The sequence below is a fragment of the Staurois parvus genome, unplaced genomic scaffold (assembly GCF_062004578.1).
Source record: "Staurois parvus isolate SC_StPar_1 unplaced genomic scaffold, SC_StPar_1.0 ptg000447l, whole genome shotgun sequence".
NCBI classification, from domain to species: Eukaryota; Metazoa; Chordata; class Amphibia; order Anura; family Ranidae; genus Staurois; species Staurois parvus.
The window spans coordinates 635,749-658,704 of NW_028318243.1; the positions used below are offsets into that span (position 1 = coordinate 635,749).

The window sequence follows — 22,956 nt, forward strand, 5'->3', positions numbered from 1 at the left end:
TACTGATGGTTGTTCCTGATGATGTCAGCACCATACAGCCAATCACAGCTCTGCATGATGAGGAGGCCTCCAACCAGCCTTAGGTGTCATGGCCCATTTAAAGCTCCAGCTGGCATAAAGGCATTACAATTTATCTAAACCCAAGAACTAATTATTATTATTTGTTTAAAAATACTTTTAGATGGACATCTTATTGAATACAATATAAAGAGATATGGGAAGTTGTACAGACATAAACACACACTCAGGTTGGATGGACTGCTGTCTTTCATTATTATTGTCATTATTATTATTATTACTATAAATATTATTGTAATTATTATTATCATTATTATTACCATTATTATTATTATAAACATTGTAATAATAAGCTCCTAGATTGTAAGCTCCAAGGATCAGGGCCCTCCTATCCCTCTTGTATTGAACTGTATTGTTGCTGTATTGTCTCCCTTTATATTGTAAAGCACTGAGCAAACTGTTGGCGCCATAAATCCTGTATAATAATAATAATAATAATAATATGTACAATAATGATAATAATTACAATAATATTTTTAATAATGTAATTATTATTATTGCAATTAATATTATAAGTATTGTTATTATTGTAATTATTATTATTATTGACATTAATATTATAATAAATATTATTGTTGTTATTATTATTTAAATATTACTTTTTACCTATTCAATGTATGTGAAATTGGATTTAACAGCCACGTAAGATTACTTTCACATTTTGCAATCCATCGAAAATCCCCTCCGGTATTCCACTTCTATCATTTTTATCAGTTCCAAAGAACCTGATTGGTTACCTCATTGGAGGATGACAATATTCCTGAAGTCTGACTGGACAGGCCAAAGCGTTTCTCAATAGTCGATATGGTGCTCCTCAGGTATCCGGTCAGGAGGAGCTGGGACAGCTGAAGAAGTCCATGGCAAAACACAAAGACCTGAGATCAAAATACAACAAACACAATTATGTTCCAGCTGTAGAATTTGGGTGCAGAATAGAGGTTCCAGGAACAGAAGAGAGGTTCCAGGCACTGAAAAGAGGTTCCAGGCACAGAAGAGAGGTTCCAGGCAGAAGAGAGGTTCCAGGCACAGAAGGGAAATTCCAGGCACAGAAGGGAAATTCCAGGCACAGAAGGGAAGTTCCAGGCACAGAAGAGAGGTTCCAGGCACAGAAGAGAGGTTCCAGGCACCGAAGAGAGGTTCCAGGCACCGAAGAGAGGTTCCAGGCACAGAAGAGAGGTTCCAGGCACAGAAGAGAGGTTCCAGGCAGAAGAGAGGTTCCAGGCACAAAAGAGAGGTTCCAGCCTAGAGGTTAGAGTAAACGCTGAGCTACAATGTTATCCAGCAAACACTGCAAATGTGCAGAAATCTGAAATGAAATCCTCATTTCATTTACCTACACCCAAGCCTTAAAAACTGAACAAAGTACTTTGGGCGTATGGCTTGTTCCTGTCCCTCCTGTTGCTGTCCACCACCCTGGGTGGGTGCTGCTCCCCTCCCCCCACTCTGGTTGCTCATCCCCTCCCCCAACCCTGGGTGCTGCTCCCCTCTCTCCACTCTGGTTGCTGTTCCCCTTCTCCCACCCTGGGTGCTGCTCCCCTTCCTCAACTCTGAGTGCTGCTCCCCTCCCTTTACTCTGGGTGCTGCTCCCCTTTCCCAACCCTGGGTACAGCTCCCCTCCCCCCACTCTGGTTGCTCATCTCCTCCCCAAACCTTGGGTGCTGCTCCCTCACCTCCACTCTGGTTGCTCTTAACATCCTCCAACCCTGGGTGCTGTTCCCCTCCCCCCACTCTGGTTGCTCATCCCCTCCCCCAACCCTGGGTGCTAATCACTTCCCTCCACTCTGGTTGTTCTTTACCTCCTCCAACCCTGGGTGCTGCTCCCCTCCTTCAACTCTGGTTGCCGATTCCCTTTCCCCACCCTGGGTGCTGCTCCCCTCCTTCCACTCTGGTTGCTGCTCCCCTTCTCCCACCCTGGGTGCTGCTCCCCTCCCTTCACTCTGGGTGTTGCTCCCCTTCCTCAACTCTGGGTGCTGGTCCCCTTCTCCCACCCTGGGTTCGTCTCCCCTCCCTTCACTCTGGGTGCTGCTCTCCTCCCTTCACTCTGGGTGCTGCTCCCCTCCCTTCACTCTGGGTGTTGCTCCACTTCCTCAACTCTGGGTGCTGCTCCCCTCCGTTCACTCTGGATGTATAATGGGCAATTAAAAAAATGTCCAGAGTTGAAAAAAAAAAAAGTAAATATTTTTGCCTAACTTCTATTAAATAAACATTTGCATTAAATAAAGAAACACGAGCCAATCTAGGACTTTACAGGAACCTTAGAAGGTACCTCCTTATTCAACGGAAGATGCTTACGAAACGCATCGAGAAACTGGAACAGCTAATTATCCATTTGATTCATGCAAGAAGTATCTAGAATATCTGTCATACATAGTTGCTGTAGGTACATGCAAAATAATCATTTAAGGTCTGAAGATTAGTTAACCCCCCCCCCCCCCAGAACATGATGTATTTAATGAAAGCAGAGAACCTGGAGAATAAAACAGTGGTAGTTCCAATTTTTAATGTCACACAATATTAGCACAATGGTTTATCAAGCTGAAAATTTCAGTAATCCGGGTTGATTGATCAGTTAACCCCCAAGTTGCTATTTACTTGCCAGCAGCGACCCCGCCTTGGACAATACTGTATGCATACAATGGCTTATGTCTGATCTTGACACACCACCATACTACACCCATATGGAAGAAAAATATATTTGTAATATATTTTTAAAATAATCTTCCCAAATATATTGACATATATTTGAAATGCTACAATTTTGGCCATATTCAATATATTTCAAATTATGTTTCAATATATATATATATATATATATATATATATATATACATACACACACACACACACTGCATGTTGAAATGCGTTTTTATTACAAAATATATGAAAAATATTTTAAAGAATACATTTCAAATATACTGTATGTCTTTAAAGATACAAACCTACATTTTTGGAATGTATTTACAAATATATGTAAAACTATATGTTAAAATGCCATATTTATTTATTAAAAAAATCTGAAGAATATATTAAAAATATATATATTTTTTAATATTTTTCATATATTTTGTAATATATAAAAAATGCATTTCAACATGCAGTATATATATTTGTTCCCTGGTTTCACTTGCAAGTAATTAAGCTGGAAGTGATATTGCCACTTCTTGGTTCACAACTGTCATTCCCTGACAGCTCCTGTCAGGGAAGCTGCTAATCAAGCTTTATCTGTGGTTGATTAGCTGCGTTGGAGGGCAGGGGAGACATTGGGGGTCTAATACTAATAGACCTCTGATGTCTTCATAAAGAGGACCTGCCATCTGCCCAATGTTGTCACAGAGGGGTTTTAGGCTGTGGAAGCAGGGATCTCTCTGCAGAGGTCTGACCCCACCCCCCTTTCCCCCTGCTGAGACAGAGATCTCCAATCAGCAAGATGCATGAGCTTTGCCCCGACTCTCTAGGTGGTGTGCTTGACCTAGAGCAAAGGCTTCTTCGCTGCAGCATGCTGGCAGGGGACCGGCTTTTCTACTCAGGCCATGGCTTCTTTATTAACCACTTCCGGTCCAGCCCATGTATATAAACGGCTGGACGGTGGCAGTGCATGGGCGGGTTGTCACTCATAAACGGTGCCCGCCATTTTGGACTGTGCGTGCTCCCTCGGAGCACGCAGGACCTCTGTGTGAGGTCCCGATCATGTGATCACTGACTGGCCAATCAGTGATCACATGAAGAGTAAGCAAGATGTCACTTCTGACATCATTGCTTACTAGGTGTGGGATCTGTAAATGATCACAGAGATCACATGGTACAGGGCTATTCACAACAGCCTTGTACCATGTGACAAGCTGTGACCAATCACAGCTCACACAGTATTTCTCAATGGCTGCAGGAATGCAGCCAGAGAGAAGGAGAAATGATTGCTTTTATAGCCTTTATGGGTGTAAAAGCAACCAGTGTAAAAAAATAAAAAAAATCTTCATTACCCCCCACAAGTAGTATAGTGTCACTATTGTGACACTGTACTGCTAGGGTGACAGTATGTTAAAAAAAACAAACCGTACATAAGAATATAAAAAAATAAAATAAAAATGTAATAAAATATTTTTGAAAAATTATAATTTTTGGTTATAAACTAATTTGGGTTATTTTTTTTTTTACTAAAAAGATAACTGAATACATTTTGGCCAAGATTTATGAAGAAAGATTATTTATTTGCAAAATTTTATAAGAAAAACACTTGTTTAAAAAAATTTGGACTTTTTCATTTATATAGCAAAAAAATAACCCAATGGTGAATAAATACCACCAAAATAAAGTTTTATCTGTCTCAAAAAATGCTAAAAATGTCATATGGGTACAGTGTTGCATGACCGCGCAATTGTCATTCAGAGTGTGATACCGCTGAAAGCTGAAAAATGGCCTGGAGAGGAAGGGGGTGAAAGCGTCCGGACAGGAAGGGGGTGAAAGCGTCCAGACTGGAAGGGGGTGAAAGCGTCCAGACTGGAAGGGGGTGAAAGTGTCCAGACTGGAAGGGGGTGAAAGGGTCCGGACAGGAAGGGGGGGAAAGTGTCCGGACAGGAAGGGGGGGAAAGTGTCCGGACTGGAAGGGGGGGAAAGTGTCCGGACTGGAAGGGGGGGAAAGTGTCCGGACTGAAAGGGGGGGAAAGTGTCCGGACTTGAAGTGGTTAAAAAAAAAAAAAAAACTAACTGTAATTGTCAGAAAGCCTGTGCCCTGCCAGCATGCTGCAGTGAAGGACCCTTTTTCTGTGTGTAGATGCATTGGTCCCTCTGTAAAGGACTAACACCTTTGCATGAGCTTCGCCTTGATTCAGAAGGGGGTGTGCCTGACCTTTGCGGAGAGGCCACTCCTTCCACACAAAGAGCAAATGGTCCTCCTTGCAGCTTGCTGGCAGGGGACAGGCTTTTCTACTCAGGCTGTGGCTGTTTTATATAGAAAATATATCTGCAACACTTTGCACTGCTCTTGCTTTGTTGCGCCTATTTAGCTGATTTATACTCAGCGTTTAATTGCCAGCTATTAGCAAACTATTCACAAAGTTTGTGAACAGAACACAGTGATAGACAGAGACATGCTGGAAGGAATGTAAAAACGTAAATGCAAAAAAGGTTACATAATGTACATATCAAGCAAAATATTACAGAATGGCACACTGTAAAAAAATAGTCACACTATTACACAATGTAACATATAGCGTGCAAGAGAAAAAAAAAACATATTGTGGTGAAAACTGCTAATGCAGGATTGAAGAACACTAAGATGGCTCAACATCCTCAACATGAAGCGGCAGGAACAGCAGCGCAGCATTCTTCCCATATTCAGCTGACATTCACAGCTGATTGGATGACAGCTTGGTATACAGAGTAGCCCACAGACCTCTCGGGTTTTCCTGAGTCGCAGGTCTGTGGGCAGATTTTGCCTGTGTGGGTTTTCTGTTTCTTTCTCTTGCGTGTTACATATGACACCGTATAACATTTCACTGGCATGTGTGGAACCTTATTTGTCAACTGCTACTGATTACATAAAGCATGCAGACATGGTCCAGACCAGGGTTCCTCCACCAGGGCTCCTCAACCAGGGCTCCTCAACCAGGGCTCCTCAACTAGGGTTCTTCAGCCAGAGGTTGGCAAAGGTTCCTGGAGCAATTTTAGCTCTCAGATAACTTCCTGTTGGCAGCATTGATCTTTTTAGCTATATGTAAAGGGGGACATTCTTTCCACTGACCACCAGTGTACGGCGCATTCCTTCAACTGACCACCAATGTAAGGACTATTTTATCCACTAATCACCAATGTAAGAAGTATTCTATCCACTGATCACCAATGTAAGAAGTATTCTATCCACTGATCACCAATGCAAGGAGTATTCTTCCAACTGACCACCAATGTAAGGACTATTCTATCCACTGATCACCAATGTAAGGAGTATTCTAGCCACTGATCACCAATGTAAGTAGTATTCTTCCAACTGATAACCAATGTAAGGGACATTCTTCAAACTGATCACCAATGTAAGGAGTATTCTATCCACTGATCACCAGTGTAAGGAGCATTCTTCCAACTGATCACCAATGTAAGGAGTATTCTTCCAACTGATCACCAATGTAAGGGCATTCTTCCAACTGATCACCAATGTAAGGGACATTTTTCCCACTGACCACCAGTGTAAGGCGCATTCCTTCAACTGGCCACCAATGTAAGGAGTATTCTATCCACTGATCACCAATGTAAGGGACATTCTTCCCACTGATCCCCAATGTAAGGGACATTCTTCCCACTGACCTCCAATGTAAGGAACATTCTTCCCACTGATCACCAATGTAAGGAGTATTCTATCCGCTGATCACCAATGTAAGGAGTATTCTATCCGCTGATCACCAATGTAAGGGACATTCTTCCCACTGATCACCAATGTAAGGGACATTCTTCCCACTGATCACCAATGTAAGGGACATTCTTCCCACTGACCACCAATGTAAGGGACATTCTTCCCACTGATCACCAATGTAAGGGACATTCTTCCCACTGATCACCAATGTAAGGGACATTCTTCCCACTGACCACCAATGTAAGGGACATTCTTCCCACTGATCACCAATGTAAGGAGCATTATTCCCACTGATCACCAATGTAAGGAGTATTCTTCAAACTGATCACCAATGTAAGGGACATTCTTCCCACTGATCACCAATGTAAGGGACATCTTCCCACTGATCACCAATGTAAGGAGCATTCTTCCCACTGATCACCAATGTAAGGAGTATTCTTCAAACTGATCACCAATGTCAGGGACATTCTTCCCACTGATCACCAATGTAAGGAGTATTCTTCAAACTGATCACCAATGTAAGGAGTATTCTTCAAACTGGTCGCCAATGTAAGAAGTATTCTTCCAACTGTTCACCAACATAATGAGCATTCTTCTTACATATAACCAATGTAAGGACATACTACTCCACTGATCCACAATGTAAGGAACATTCTTCCCACTGACCACCAATGTAAGGGACATTCTTCCCACTGATCACCAATGTAAGGGACATTCTTCCCACTGATCACCAATGTAAGGAGTATTCTTCAAACTGATCACCAATGTAAGGGACATTCTTCCCACTGATCACCAATGTAAGGAGTATTCTTCAAACTGATCACCAATGTAAGGAGTATTCTTCAAACTGATCACCAATGTAAGGAGTATTCTATCCACTGATCACCAATGTAAGGAGTATTCTTCAAACTGATCACCAATGTAAGGGACATTCTTCCCACTGATCACCAATGTAAGGAGCATTCTTCCCACTGATCACCAATGTAAGGAGTATTCTATCCACTGATCACCAATGTAAGGAGTATTCTTCCAACTGATCACCAACATAATGAGCATTCTTCTTACATATAACCAATGTAAGGAGCATTCTTCCCAATGTATCATGAGTTGTAGATATAGTCATTTTAGCAGAAGTTCCCTGAGACTGGAAGATTATTTCAAATGTTCCTCTGTGCTGACAAGGTTGAGAAAGGCTGGTCTAGAAGTCTCACTTCACGTGCAGCCAAACATTGGAATAGAGAAGATGATTTAATTTAGGTATTTATATAGCACCATTAATTTTGTAACCCTATACATACAGATCAGTCTCTGCCCTCAAGAAGCATGCAACCTAAGGTGTCTATCGCACATGCCCACACACATACTAAGGCCAATTTGGGCAGCAGCCAATTAGCCCACCGTCATGTCTCATGCATGAGAAGATTTCCCATCTAAGATAGTTGTCACCAGAACAGGTGTCCACTTCGGAAGATTGATCCTTATCTTTTGTTCTGGTGAAATCTCTAAAATTTGGCGACCGACTGTGGGTGTAGGATTATAACTTTTTTTTTTTTTTTTTTTTTAAATGGTTGAACTGGATGGACTTTTGTCTTTTTTCAGCCAGACTAACTATGTAACTATATAATGATCACCAAGAGCAAAAGAGAGGGTGAACCTCTCAAGAGAGGACAAAGAGAGCAATATGAACCTGACAAAGAGTCCAATCCTTCCCTAATCTATCCTGAACTAGTTTTGTCTATCCATACACTTTAAAGCAGGGATGTCAAACTGGCGGCCCTCCAGCTGTTGAAAAACTACAAGTCCCACCATGCCTCTACCTTTGGGAATCATGCTTGTAACTGTCAATCTTGCAATGCCTCATGGGACTTGTAGTTTGGCAACAGCTGGAGGGCCACCAGTTTGACACCTGTGCTTTAATGTGATATTAAAGGCACATTTTTTTTATTTTTTAAAACATACCGAACATGTCATACTTACCTGCTCTGTGTAATGGTTTTGCACAGAGCAGCCTGGATCTTCCTCTTTTCTGCTCCTCCTTCCTAGCGAGTGCCCCCATAACAAACCTCTTGCTATGGGGACACTTGAGTGTGCTCATCCCTGAGCTGGCTCTGCGTGTCCATAGACATACAGTGCACAGCTCGGCCCTGCCCCCCACTCTCTCCTCATTGACTGTGATTGACATCAGCAGGAATCAATGGCTCTTGCTGTTGCCCTTCTGTTCAATGAGTAGAGAGAGGAAAGAGAGCTGCTGCTCTTGTGCACATCGCTGGATGAAGATCGGTCTCAGGTAAGTATTTGGGGAGAAAGCTTGCAGAAGGTTTTTTTTTACCTTCATGCATAGAATGTAGTAAAATTATAGTAAAAAAAAAAACTTCTGCCTTTAGAACTACTTTAAAGGGGAATAAAAATGGTTTTGAGGTTGTTTTTATTAGCTGATAGCAGAGTTTCTCAACCAGGGTTCCTCCAGAGGTTGCTAGGGGATCCTTGAGCAACAAGCAATATAGATAGATTCCCACTGACACCATTGATATTTATAGCTATCTATAAGGGGGTAATTCTTCTCAAGCAGGGCTGCTGTTAGAAATCATGGGGCCCCATATAGCCAACGTGACAGGGCCCCCTTCCTCAACACAAAAAACACAGTTTACTATACTTCAGTTATCAATGAACACAGTGAGCGATGGGTACCGATCACTCATTGTGTTCATCCAGGAAAGGAAGGGGCTGGTAACTGGACCTTTCCTCCATTCTCCATCCTGAAGGATCCTATTGCAGCTTGCAGTGTGCTTGCAGCTGCTGGTGGCAAGGAGAGGAGGGAAGCTAACAACATTGCAAGGGTGGGGGGCCTAGGCAGCAGAGGAAAGGTATTCTGCACAGGGAGGGTGATGGGTGAGGTGGGGGGGTTTGGGCAATTGGTGGAATCGATCCCCTGTATGGCTCTCTCTACTGTAGCTGAAAGCCAACAGTAGAGGAGAAGAAGCTGGCTGTAACTACCCCCTGCTGTGCCATTCACACTCCCTGCACACATCCTATTCACCCAGATGCCTGGGCCCCCCTGCTGGTCTGGGCCCCATACAGGAGGACTGGTGGTACCCCTTTATCCACGGCCCTGACCACAAATGTAAGGAACATTCTTCCCACTGACCATCACATGAATGTATCATGAGCTGTAGATATAGTAATATTTAGAAGGGGTTCCCCGAGACCAAAAAGTCATTTCAAGGGTTCCTCTGTGTTGAAAAGGTTGAGAAAGGCTGGCGTATAGGTTGAAAAGTTTTTAAGATGATGCTAAAGTATACATAGTCTTGCAAATAATAATTTTATAAATGATACAGGATTTCCAGAGCACTATGGGTTAGCTAAAGAGATAGGCCAGTGGTAGTAATATTTTGTGTGGCACTTTGCTCTGGATCGAATTGTTGAATACAACAATATTTGCTTTATTAAAAAAAAAATTATACAATGTTGTTTTTGTCCTCCTATAATAAAGAACATAAGAAGAAACTCACCAAACATTCCTGTTAATATCCATATTCAAGTAAATCCCTGTCCCTTCCTTTCACCCAGCTCCATTCAAACATAGTTTAAAAGAAAAAAATCCTGAGGAGGGGGCGGGGCCTGAACATGGCGCCATGAGCAGCATGCCAAGTTTGAATGATGCCCTATCCCTGACTGCCTTGACTGCCCTGAACTGACCCGCTGGAGCCCCAGCAGATGAGGAGCAGGGGGTGACTGCGGAGCACCTGGAGACCGGACGGTAGCAGTGACAGCTGGCACCGGATGGTATGGAACGGGGTCCATGAAGCAGCTGGAAGGTCTGTGAGTGGCGGCCACAAAGACAGCGGGAGCATTGGGGATCCTGGCAATCCGGCAGCAAAAGGAGGAGGCTCTGTGCAGCTTTGATGTCCGAGGATCTCCCATATTGCAGTGAAGTCTTAATAGGTCTGGGAGAGCAGGGAGGCTCTACGGACGAGGATTACACAGAGCTCTGGAAGGACACCCCTGGGAGACAATTAACTTTAAGAGACTTAGAGACCCCCCGGACCACCAGCAACACACAGAGTCCCCCCACAAGTGTGTCTCAAAGTCTAATGTGGAGACCATGATGGGAGTCAAGAAGTGAATGGAGACGGATCGGTCCTGAAAGGTCGGTGCAGAGGGTGATGGTGAGTTGGCGTGGGTAACGGCAGGACTTTCAGTCTTATGTTATATCTCATGCATTTCTGAGAAATTAAAATTAACACACGTGAGTGTTTGGGGAGACAGAGGACAATTCCGTGGGGGTTCTATTAGATTGGTGGTGGAACTTTTTAACTTGCTCTGGCTTCTAAGGTAACAGCACGGGGGCGGTAAAAATCATTAGACGTAATAGAAAAAGGACTTTCTCCAGGGGACGATTCTATTGCATTACAGCAGAAAATCCAGTGTGGGGATGCACGGGGGATTACATAGCTGACAGTTATAGGAAGCCTGAGATGAAAGAAACAGGAGAGTTGAACCAGGAATGAAGGACAAATCAGCTAATGGAGGGGGCTCATAAAAACCCCAATTAAATGTGAAGGCTACTACAATTAAAAACTACATGTCCCTTCAGGAGAAAAGTCCAGAGAATTAAATCCAGGAAAAACAACAAGAAGGAAGTAGAAAATTCAGTGGAGATCATTCTAGACTGTCAGCTGAGTCCCAGGATGGGAACCTGATTAACAAATCGATAAACTTGGATAGTGTCATGGAACAGAGTGTCACGGAACAACAAGGAGCTTTGTTACAAATACCAACAAAAATTGACATGGCAGAAATGGTCGCAAAATTGGAGATGTGCCTGAAAAATTAGATGGGGATATTACTCAACGACTTGGGTCGGAGGAGAGAATGGAAGCACATACTCAATTTGTTAATAAATTTGAAACGCAGGTGGAGGAGATGCGTAGAAAACAGAGACAGCTTGGGTTTAAATTGGTAGACCAGGAGAACCGCGACAGAAGAATGAATCTAAGGATCCGGGGCCTGCCAGAAGAAGAACAAGAAGAGGATCTAGAGGAAAAAAGAGAGTGTGTAATCCAATAATGGGAAGATCAGTGACAGAAAGCCTGCAAATTGAGAGAGCACACCGGATTAGACGGCCATTAGGAGTATCAGTGAATAGCCCCAGAGACGTGATAGTTAGATTCCATTAATTCGCAGATAGAGAAAGACTATGGAAAAGTCTGCGTGATACTACCAAAATTAAATAAGAGGAAACAAAGTTGTACATCTTTGCTGATATTTCCCCAGAGACACTGCCAAGAAGAAGATCTTTGAGACCGTTATTGAAGCAGACGAGAGAGAAAAAAATCTGATAACTGGGGCTTTCCAGCATGCCTGATCGGCTGCTAAGACGGAAAATCGGCAAGACTGAGGTTCCCTGAAGACTACATTGATTTATTCTAGTAGTCAGACTTACAAAAAATAGATCTTGAAGGTTGGAAACAGGGACTTAATATGAGTGGGAGCAGGAGAATGGCAGTGGGTACATAGGAAGAAGTAGGAAGGCAGGGTGTAGCGGGGGGAAGACCGGTAGGTAAGGTCGTTGAGCGGGGGAGCCTGGGGATGGGTGGGGAGGAGAGTCCCTATCTTTTGTTACGGAGAGGAGGAAGATGCTCTTCTTTTCTTTTTTTTCCTTTTTTTTTTCTTCTCCTCTCTCCACTGCCCTCTGGTCCTCTCCCAGTTGTATCATGGTTTCCCGGCCTTCGGTCCCTCCCTGCCTAGGTGTGACGATAGTTGGGAGGGAGGGGTAAAGAGAATTTCTGTTTAGGTGGGTTGCCTGGAGGTCAGACATGCTGTCAAACTTCAATCTAACTAATGATATAATCTAGGGATTGGAGTGGACGTGTGTGTTTCGAGCCTCGCCCCAAACTAGGAATCAGTAGTGGAAACAACTCATGACAGATTCCAGGGCAGTATGTAGGCCATGAGGATTTTAGGGGTCGGGTGAGTGGGAGGGGGGAGTAGTGGGGATTGGAGTGGTGGTGGGGGGAGAGGTGGGCGGAGGTGGTGGGAGGGGATGTCCACATCTTAAGTTCTCTATATCTGTGTCCCTGTGTTGGGAAAGTGGATAAGATAGTGAAACAACTTCAGAAATTAGCTTGATTAAGTTCATGACTTATAATGTGAAAGGATTAAATTCCCCGATAAAAAGGCAGAAGATACTTAGGGAAATACACAAACACTCCATTGATGTAGTGTTTCTTCAAGAGACACATATAACCTATGATACACACGTCAAGTTATACTCGAAATACTATCCAACATGGTATTATGCAGATTCCCCAGTTAAAAGGGGTAGCAATCGAGTTTTCAAAAAACGTTAGCTTTACCCTAGAGGGGAGAATGGAAGACCCAGGAGGGCTATTTCTGAAGGGAAGATTACAAGGAATTGAATATACACTAGTTAATATCTAATGCCCAAATAAAAATCCAGTAACATACTTGGAGGCAGGGGTGGACTGACAACTCATGGGGCCCCGGGCAATAGGGGATCATGGGGCCCCTGTGTCCTTGCCCACACTCAAAGCACACCCAAAAAAGCCTATAAATAGGTACCAGGAGCATTTCATGGGGCCCCCTACTGATCCCAGGCCCTCAGGCAGTGCCCGAGTGCTCGAATGGTCAGTCCGCCCCTGCTTGGAGGGTATGTTAAGAGAAATCTCTGAATGTAAAAGGGGCAGTCTGGTTGTGGCAGGAGATTTTAATTTTTGTCTGGATCCGCAATTGGATACGTCATCTGGTATGCAGAGTGAGGGTGGTAGGAAATTAAAACTATTGAAGAGGTTATTACACCAAGGTCAATTATCTGACACATGGAGAGTAAAACATCCAAGAGAAAGAGACTACACCTTCTTCTCTCCAGTACACGGAACATACTCAAGACTGGATTATATAATGATCGAGCATAGACAACTGGAGTTGCTGGTCAGTTCCAATATAGAGGTTATGTCTATCTCCGATCATGTTCCTGTCATAATGAGAATGAGGGTTGGAGCAGACCAGGATAAAATATTTACTTGGAGACTAAATGAGATGCTTATACAAGACCCTGAAATAGAAAAGAGGTGAAGAAAGGAAATAGAACAATTTTTGGAGTTTAATGAGACCAAGGAGGTTACTGTGGCCACAATATGGAAGGCACATAAAGTATATATTAGTGGAATACTGATAGCGATAGGGGCTAATAAAAAGAAAGAATGGGGGGGTGGAAATAAAGAGGATGATGGAGCAGTTATATAAGTTAGAACAGCTACATAAAAAGAAGAAAGGCATGGATTTATACCAGAAGATAGTCCAAAAAAGAATCAAAAGATCTTACAGAACAGGAGCTGAGGAAGATATTTAATAGGGTATCAAAAGAAAGATATCAGTGGGGGAATAGACCTGGAAAACAGCTAATGCGGAGGCTAAAAGAATAGAAATCTAAAAATTTTATGGGTAAAATTCAAAGTGGTAAAGGAGAATTGGTGTATTCTACCACTGATATTGCTAATAGGTTCCAAGAATACTATAGTAGGCTTTATGATATGAGCCCCAGAAATCAAAAAGAAACAGAGGATGAAAAGATGATAAAAAGGCAGAAATACTTAAAGAATGTGGGGATATCAAGAATAGCAGAAGAAAAACTAGAGGCCCTAGAGAGAACTATTACCCCGGAGGAAATCATTTTAGCCTTAAAGAACACGTCCCCTGGAAAGAGCCCTGGTCCGGACGGATGCACTGTGGGCTATTTTAAAAAACGTAGAGATCTTTTGGTGCCTAAAGTTTGTGGTTACATGAATGCAATAGGAGAGGGGATGGAAATGAGGGAAGAATCATTGCAAGCACATATACAGTTGTGTCCAAAATTATTCAACCCCCACTGAAATTGAGTGTTTTGGCCAGTTTGACATTGCTTTTGATCATTCAGTCATCTTGCTTACATTTACATTAAAGAGGCACTTGTAGGTCAGACAAATATAACATAACAGTTATAATGAAATAACCACAAATGTCTTTTCTGTGCTCACAGCATTATCAGTTTTATTCAACCCCCAAGTGACATTCAATCTTAGTACTTAGTACAGCATCCTTTTACAGTTATAACAGCTTTTAAACGTGAAGCATAGCTTGACACAAGTGTCTTGCAGCGATCTACGGGTATCTTCGCCCATTCTTCATGGGCAAAGGCCTCCAGTTCAGTCACATTCTTAGGCTTGCGCACTGCAACTGCTTTCTTTAAGTCCCACCAGAGGTTCTCAATCGGATTTAAGTCTGGTGACTGCGATGGCCACTCCAAAATGTTCCAGCCTTTCCTCTGCAACCATGCTCTAGTGGACTTGGAGGTATGCTTGGGATCATTGTCCTGTTGAAAGGTCCAACGTCTCCCAAGCCTCAGGTGTGTGACGGACTGCATCACGTTTCCATCCAATATCTCCTGGTACTGAAGAGAATTCATGGTACCTTGCACACGCTGAAGCTTCCCTGTACCTGCAGAAGCAAAACAGCCCCAAAGCATGATTGACCCTCCACCATGCTTCACAGTAGGCAAGGTGTTCTTTTCATCATAGGCCTTGTTCTTCCTCCTCCAAACATAGCGTTGATCCATGGGCCCAAACAGTTCTAATTTTGTTTCATCAGTCCACAGAACACTATCCCACAACTTTTGTGGTTTGTCCACATGGCTTTTGGCATACTGCAGTCGACTCTTCTTATTCTTTGGAGACAGCAAGGGGGTACGCCTGGGAGTTCTGGCACGGAGGCCTTCATTACGCAGTGTGCGTCTTATTGTCTGGGCTGAAACTTCTGTACCCACATCTGACAAATCTTTTCTCAGTTCCTCAGCAGTCACACGGGGACTTCTCTCCACTCTACGCTTCAGGTAGCGCACAGCAGTCGAAGTCAGCATCTTCTTTCTGCCACGACCAGGTAGCGTTTCAACAGTGCCCTTTGCCTTGAATTTGCGAATGATGCTTCCTAAGGTGTCTCTTGGTATGTTTAACATCTTTGCAATCTTCTTATAGCCATTGCCCTTCCTGTGAAGAGAAATCACCTCTTCTCTTGTCTTCCTGGACCATTCTCTTGCCTTCACCATGTTTGTAACCACACCAGTAAATGTCTAGAAGGAGCTGAGTATCACAGTCATTTTAAAGCTGCCTAATTGGTGCTTATTATGCTTGATTGCTGCTCGGTGACATCCACAGGTGTTTTCAATACCTGATGGAAAGCACCTGTATGAACCTCTGTTCTTCAGAGTGGTAGTCTTTAAGGGGTTGAATAATTGTGGCAATGAAGAAACCACATAAGAACCATTTACTACTGTATTACATAAACAATTGATGTCATTTTAGTTGCATTTGGGTAGTTACAACGTCCTTGTAGGATTTGATTCTGAATACAATTCCAAATGTACACTATAGTCCCTAAACCCCTTTACAGCATTGGGGGTTGAATAATTTTGGACACAACTGTAACTTTTGTACTCAAAGAAGGAAAGGATAGCTCACAGTGTGCTAGTTATAGACCAATATCTTTACTACACATTGACACAAAATTATACACTAAGATGCTGGCAACTAGACTGAAGGAGCTGATGCCGGCATGGATACACCTGTATCAGATAGGATTTATCCCTGGAAGAGAGAGACAGGACAATGGTTTGAGGTCATTGCTCCTCTTACAAAGGGTAAAGACAGAGAAACAACAATATTCTTGGTGATAGATGCCGAGAAGGCTTTTGACAGGATCCACTGGGGTTTTATGTTCGATACCTTATAAGTCTTAGGGCTGGGACTGAAAATGTTGAAGTGGATAAAAGGGTTTTATAACGGTCCAACAGCAGCGGTCAAGGTCAACGAATCCCTCTCCCAGTTCTTTAAAATGCATAACGGTACTAGACAGGGATGCCCACTATCTCCATTGTTATTTGTAATATCACTCAAACCCATTCTGGTGAGGGTAAGATAGTGTGTAGATATAGCAGGAATTAAGATAGGGGGAGCATAAGGCGGCAGCATATGCAGATGACATGCTATTTTATATAGTAAACCATAGAATAATGTTTCCTAATTTAATGAGATTACTAAAACGATATGGAGATGTTAAAAATGGGATTTATGTACATGTGATTGTGTTGTTTATTCGGGTTGTTATATTTTTGTACTGGAATACCTAATAAAAGATTTGAAAAAATCTTGAAAAAAAAAATATTTTTAGCTCCTGCGAGTCGGCTGTCATGTTCCTTGCTGGTGTCTCTTCTGGAAGTGGAGACCGGTGATCCAGCATTGCAGTCCTTGGCCACTGTTGACCAGTCCCTGATGTCATCAGGTCGTGCTTGGTGTGAAATGCTTGAAGTAGTAGATTGATGGCGCTGGAACCTTAGGTAGAGATACCTGAGTACTAATTGCCGTGTATTTACAAAAATGTACTGCTGGTGTCCCAATGGGATGTCTAGGTGACAAGTCGGCCCCTCTCATAAACTGGGGAACTGGAACAGTGGCCTCTGGCTGTAGTAATGGTGTTTAAATGTGAATATCAAAGTGCCACACCAAGGTTTAGAGTCCAAAATGAGGTTTTATTCCAAACATATAGCAGATGCTACAGGCAATGCACATTGTTCCTTTCATAAAGGCTTAAAATACACAGCATCCACTGATAGGGACTCAACTTGAAAGTTTTATGTCTGTGTTACAAATACTCAGCACTTGTTCAGCAGCTGATAAGAAAAATGGGTGGTGTCCCCAAAACACCTTGGTTGTAGCTAGAGATGAGCGAATCGAACATGACGAAGTGGAATTCAATCCGAAGATTTGGAAAAATTCTATTCACGACGAATCCGAAGATTAGCAAACTTCGGATGCACGAATCGAATTTTCCCAAAAATGGCGGCGACATGTGTGGCGACAGGAGAAAATGGACAGAGAAGATGGGGCGGGGATCTCTGGGAAGGCGCGCAGACAAGGCGCGCTGACCCATAATGCATTCATGAGTCATGAATCATGACATGTGATCGCATTAGCCAATCAGCAGCCAGCCAGCACTGTGTAATGGTGGAGCTATAAATCGCGGCATTCTTAGAATTCTCCATTAGCCTCCGGTCATTCAAGAGAGACAGACCTGTCTGTATTAAGGGACAGAGTTAGGGCCACAGAGACTTTAGGGCCACAGAATCGTTACTCAGGGACACAGAATCGTTACTCAGGGACACAGAATCGTTACTCAGGGACACAGAATCGTTACTCAGGGACACAGAATTGTTACTCAGGGACACAGAATCGTTACTCAGGGACACAGAATCGTTACTCAGGGACACAGAATTGTTACTCAGGGACACAGAATCGTTACTCAGGGACACAGAATCGTTACTCAGGGCCACAGCTATCAAAGAATCGAAAATTTAAAGTGACATACACCCTTTTCTTTTTGGTGGCTGTCGTGCACAGTTGGTGCTGCAGTTTGCCAATTGTGCAAAATAAACTGACTTTCTGCTTCACAACCACTATTGTACGTTCAAAGAGTTAAATCCATTTACACGCCGGCTGGCGGTAATATTTTTTGGGTGATTAGTGCATTCCAGTGACATAAACGTACAGTTTCCAGCCAATGGCAAGCTGCAATTGACCGATTGTGCTAAATAAACTGACTTTCTGCTTCACAACCACTATTGTACGTTCAAAGAGTTAGATCCATTTACACGCCGGGTGGCGGTAATATTTTTGGGGGGATTAGTGCATTCCAGTGACATAAACGTACAGTTTCCAGCCAACGGCAAGCTGCAATTGACCGATTGTGCTAAATAAACTGACTTTCTGCTTCACAACCACTATTGTACGTTCAAAGAGTTAAATCCATTTACACGCCGGGTGGCGGTAATATTTTTTGGGTGATTAGTGCATTCCAGTGACATAAACGTACAGTTTCCAGCCAACGGCAAGCTGCAATTGACCAATTGTGCTAAATAAACTGACTTTCTGCTTCACAACCACTATTGTACGTTCAAAGAGTTAAATCCATTTACACGCCGGCTGGCGGTAATATTTTTTGGGTGATTAGTGCATTCCAGTGACATAAACGTACAGTTTCCAGCCAACGGCAAGCTGCAATTGACCGATTGTGCTAAATAAACTGACTTTCTGCTTCACAACCACTATTGTACGTTCAAAGAGTTAAATCCATTTACACGCCGGCTGGCGGTAATATTTTTTGGGTGATTAGTGCATTCCAGTGACATAAACGTACAGTTTCCAGCCAACGGCAAGCTGCAATTGACCGATTGTGCTAAATAAACTGACTTTCTGCTTCACAACCACTATTGTACGTTCAAAGAGTTAGATCCATTTACACGCCGGGTGGCGGTAATATTTTTTGGGTGATTAGTGCATTCCAGTGACATAAACGTACAGTTTCCAGCCAACGGCAAGCTGCAATTGACCGATTGTGCTAAATAAACTGACTTTCTGCTTCACAACCACTATTGTACGTTCAAAGAGTTAGATCCATTTACACGCCGGGTGGCGGTAATATTTTTGGGGGGATTAGTGCATTCCAGTGACATAAACGTACAGTTTCCAGCCAACGGCAAGCTGCAATTGACCGATTGTGCTAAATAAACTGACTTTCTGCTTCACAACCACTATTGTACGTTCAAAGAGTTAGATCCATTTACACGCCGGGTGGCGGTAATATTTTTGGGGGGATTAGTGCATTCCAGTGACATAAACATACAGTTTACAGCCAACGGGAAGCTGCAATTGACCGATTGTGTACAATAAACTGACTTTCTGCTTCACAACCACTATTGTACGTTCAAAGAGTTAAATCCATTTACACGCCGGCTGGCGGTAATATTTTTTGAGTGATTAGTGCATTCCAGTGACAGAAACGTACAGTTTCCAGCCAACGGCAAGCTGCAATTGACCGATTGTGCTAAATAAACTGACTTTCTGCTTCACAACCACTATTGTACATTCAAAGAGTTAAATCCGGTTTTATTTTTGGGGTGCTTATTGAATTAAAGAGTATGTCAGACAACACGCAGAGGAGTGGCAGAGGAGGCAATGTTTCAGGAGCGAGCAGACGTGGCAGCAGAGGAAGGGGTCGAGGCAGCACTAGTCGCAGCCAGAGGCCAGTGCTCCCAGTGTCATCCAGCGGTCGTGTCTCCACCGACAACCCTGCCGTCATCGATTGGTTGACTCGGTCGTCTTCCTCTTCCCAGGTCACCTCTGACACCTACAGCCAACGGTCGGTGGGTACGTCAGACACAACCGTTAGTTGGCATGGCCCGGGAGCAAGCCCACTGAAATCACGTGTCCTCTACCTGCCCCTGTCCTTTGGTGTTCCCTCACCAAGCGAAGTATCGCATGCTGTGGGCTCAGCCCCACTGTACAGTGAGGAAGAGCTAACAGAGGGCGGTCAGGAACGGGGGAAGACATCCGCCTCTTCAGCAGCCAGGCGAAGAAGTACTGGCGAGGAGAGTGGCTCGGTAGCCGGTCTAGAGACAGGTCTGTCTCCTGACCCACACGCAGCCGAGGGGGCTAGTAGTGACGCGGAGACCCTAATTGATGATGATGAGGCTGATCGCACTTGGCAGCCTCGTCATCATCAGGCTATTGCTTCCGCATCATCAGGAGAAGAGGGTGCCAGCTTGCCAGCGAGCAAAACAGTCGGTGGGTTGCCCAGGAGGCAGCAGGGTCGCAGCAGTGTCAGTGGAGCCAAACGGCCACGGAGTAGAGCACCAGCTCCACTGCAGCCTACCACCACGGCCAGTAGTGGTGCCGGTGTGCACGGAGGAAGTAGCAGTCAGCCAGTGAGGAGTAGCGGGGGCAAAGTTTCCTACTCGGCGGTGTGGCAATTTTTCGTCAAGCCGCCCGAGGAAGTAAACGTAGCCGTATGTCGACTATGTGGCCAGAAAGTCAAGCGTGGCCAGGGGGCCAATGTTGGGACTACAGCGTTGCGTCAGCATATGCAGCGTCGCCATTCGGTGGCCTGGGAAAACCGTGATAAAGATACGGCGGTTCTGCCTGCCCCAGCCCCCGCTCCATCACCCGCTCCGTTACTTGCTCCGTCACCCGACGTCAATCGCCCTCTATCAGCCAGTCAAGGCTCCAACACCTCTGCTGAGGGGAGTTGTCGCTCGTTGGCATCTTCCGCTCGTTCAGATGCTCCTTCTCCTGCTACTCCTCTTCACGGATTCCGTCAGCAGTCTTTCTTGGAATCCGTTTCCAAGAGACAACAGTTTGCGAGCACGCACCCGACGGTGCAGAAGCTGAACGTCCTCCTGTCCAAGTTACTGGTGCTGCAGTCCCTCCCTTTCCAAGTGGTGGACTCAGCACCTTTCTGAGAAATGATGGCTTGTGCCGAGCCGCGGTGGAGAGTGCCAAGCTGGCATTTCTTCGCCAAAAAGGCAGTGCCAGCCCTGCATTCACATGTAGAAGAGATGGTGGGCCAGTCTTTGAGCATGTCGGTCTCTGCCAAAGTGCACGGCAGCGCCGACGTGTGGAGCTGTAACTACGGTCAGGGACAGTACATGTCATTTGGGTGAACGTGGTGCCGGCACAGCCGCACCAGCAACTTGGACAGGTCACGCCGCTTTTGCCTCCACGTTTGCACGTCCTTGGTCCAGCAAAGATGTCCGCCTCTACCACCTCTTCTTCCGCCGTGTCCTCAGCCGCCACCCCCATGCCAAGTCCCATTACCCGACCGGCATATCACATGTGCAGGGCGCAACGGTGTCACGCTGTGCTGCACCTGGTATGCCTTGGCGAACGTAGTCACACAGGGGAGGAACTTCTGAGTGTAATGAACAGAGAAATCGACAGATGACTGTCTCCGCGCAAACTGAAAATCGGAACCATGTTGACCGACAACGGAAAGAACATGGTGTCTACTCTGCGTCAAGGAAGGTTGTGCCATGCGCCATGCATGGCTCACGTGTTCAATCTGGTTGTCAAGCGGTTCCTAAAATCCACCATCCCACTGCAAGACATCCTTAAAATGTCACGTAAACTTTGCATGCATTTCAGCCATTCCTACACCGCAAAGAACACCCTCCTTGAGCTGCAGCGGCAGAATTCCACAGCATCGCCTGATCTGCGACGTTGCAACAAGGTGGAATTCAACCCTACATATGTTAGACCGCCTTTACGAACAGCGAAAGGCCATCACCGATTTCCTGATGTTACAAGCGGATAAAGGTACTCCCCTGTGTAACTTAGATGTCAGCCATTGGCAGCTCATGCGTGACACCTGCCGCTTGCTCAGGCCCTTTGAGGAGGCCACGCTATTCGTGAATCGGCAGGACTATGGGATGAACGACGTCATTCCTCTGTTGCACGTCCTGGAACAAATGCTGTTAACAATGGCTGGTCAGGGTGCGGTAGACGTGGCGCACAGATCTCAACGCCACATGACCCCTGTGGGGGCAGTACAGGAAGAAGAGGAGGAGGTAGAGGAGGACATTGGTGCTCAGGAATTATTGAGTGAAATGGGTGGTTTTTCCACTCAGCGGACAGGAGTGGAGGAGCAGGAGCATCTGGTAGAGTAGGAGGAGGAGACAGAGGACCCAGACGCACCGTGGCAGTATGCTGTGGAGATGGAGGCAGGGAGTCCCTCGCATTCCTTGGCACAAATGGCCCATAGCATGCTCGGTTGCTTGCGTAGCGACAGCCGAATAATAACTATCAGACAGAGGGATGACTTTTGGCTGTCCACCTTGTTGGACCCTCGCTACCGTTCAAAAATGGTGGCCTTTTTCACACCTGCTGAGAGGGAGGCCAAAATAACGTACTATAAAAACCACCTATGTAGTCAGCTGGTCTCTGCCTTTCTGCGCCAACGTCCATCCTCAGACACTGTGGGCCCTGTGCGCTCACGTTCCGCTGCCATGGCAGCAGGGGAGGGGTGGGGTGGTAGGAGCAGTGGCAGCTCCACCAGCAGCGGCTGCCTCAGTCTGCAGTCGATGATGAGTAGCTTTCTTCACCAGCGCAGTGAGGAAACTACTAACCAGCCGCAGCAGCAGCAGCATCAGGTGGACCTGGAGCAGGACCTCAAACAACAGGCTTGGGCCTACTTGGACAGCACCCTGCCAACCGAGGTAGACAATCCCCTTGACTACTGGGCAACGAAACTTGACCTTTGGCCCCAACTAGCTGAATTTGCCCTTGAAAGACTGTCATGCCCGGCCAGTAGCGTGGCATCGGAGCGCGTGTTTAGTGCGGCAGGAGGTATTGTAACTCCGCGGAGGACACGACTGTCCACCCAAAGTGTGGAGAGACTCACGTTTGTGAAAATGAATCAGGCGTGGATTAGTCTGGATTTCAAACCACCAGTTCCTGACACAACTGACCTAATAACCTAGCCGTTCAGGCCGCTCCCTGAACACCTCGGGAATTGCTTTGTATATCTGTCGCCTTAGAGGCCGCTGTCTGAACAGCTCATGAATTGCTTTCTATATGTGTCGCCTTTGAGGCCGCTGGCTGGACAGCTGATGAATTGATTTGTATATATGTACTTATTGTCCGCTGTCCGGACAGCTC

The 22,956-nt window shown here is 44.9% G+C and overlaps 1 protein-coding gene across 4 annotated transcripts in view; it reads right to left on the reverse strand.

Moving 5' to 3' along the window:
* Positions 1-22,956, reverse strand: part of SLCO2B1 (solute carrier organic anion transporter family member 2B1) — a 179,851-nt gene that overhangs the window by 73,130 nt on the left and 83,765 nt on the right. For all 4 annotated transcript variants that reach the window (XM_089688150.1, XM_089688148.1, XM_089688147.1 and 1 more), the window contains exon 3: positions 816-953. In XM_089688150.1, coding sequence (XP_089544276.1) covers positions 816-953 — 138 coding nt within the window. The remainder of the gene's footprint in view (positions 1-815; positions 954-22,956) is intronic.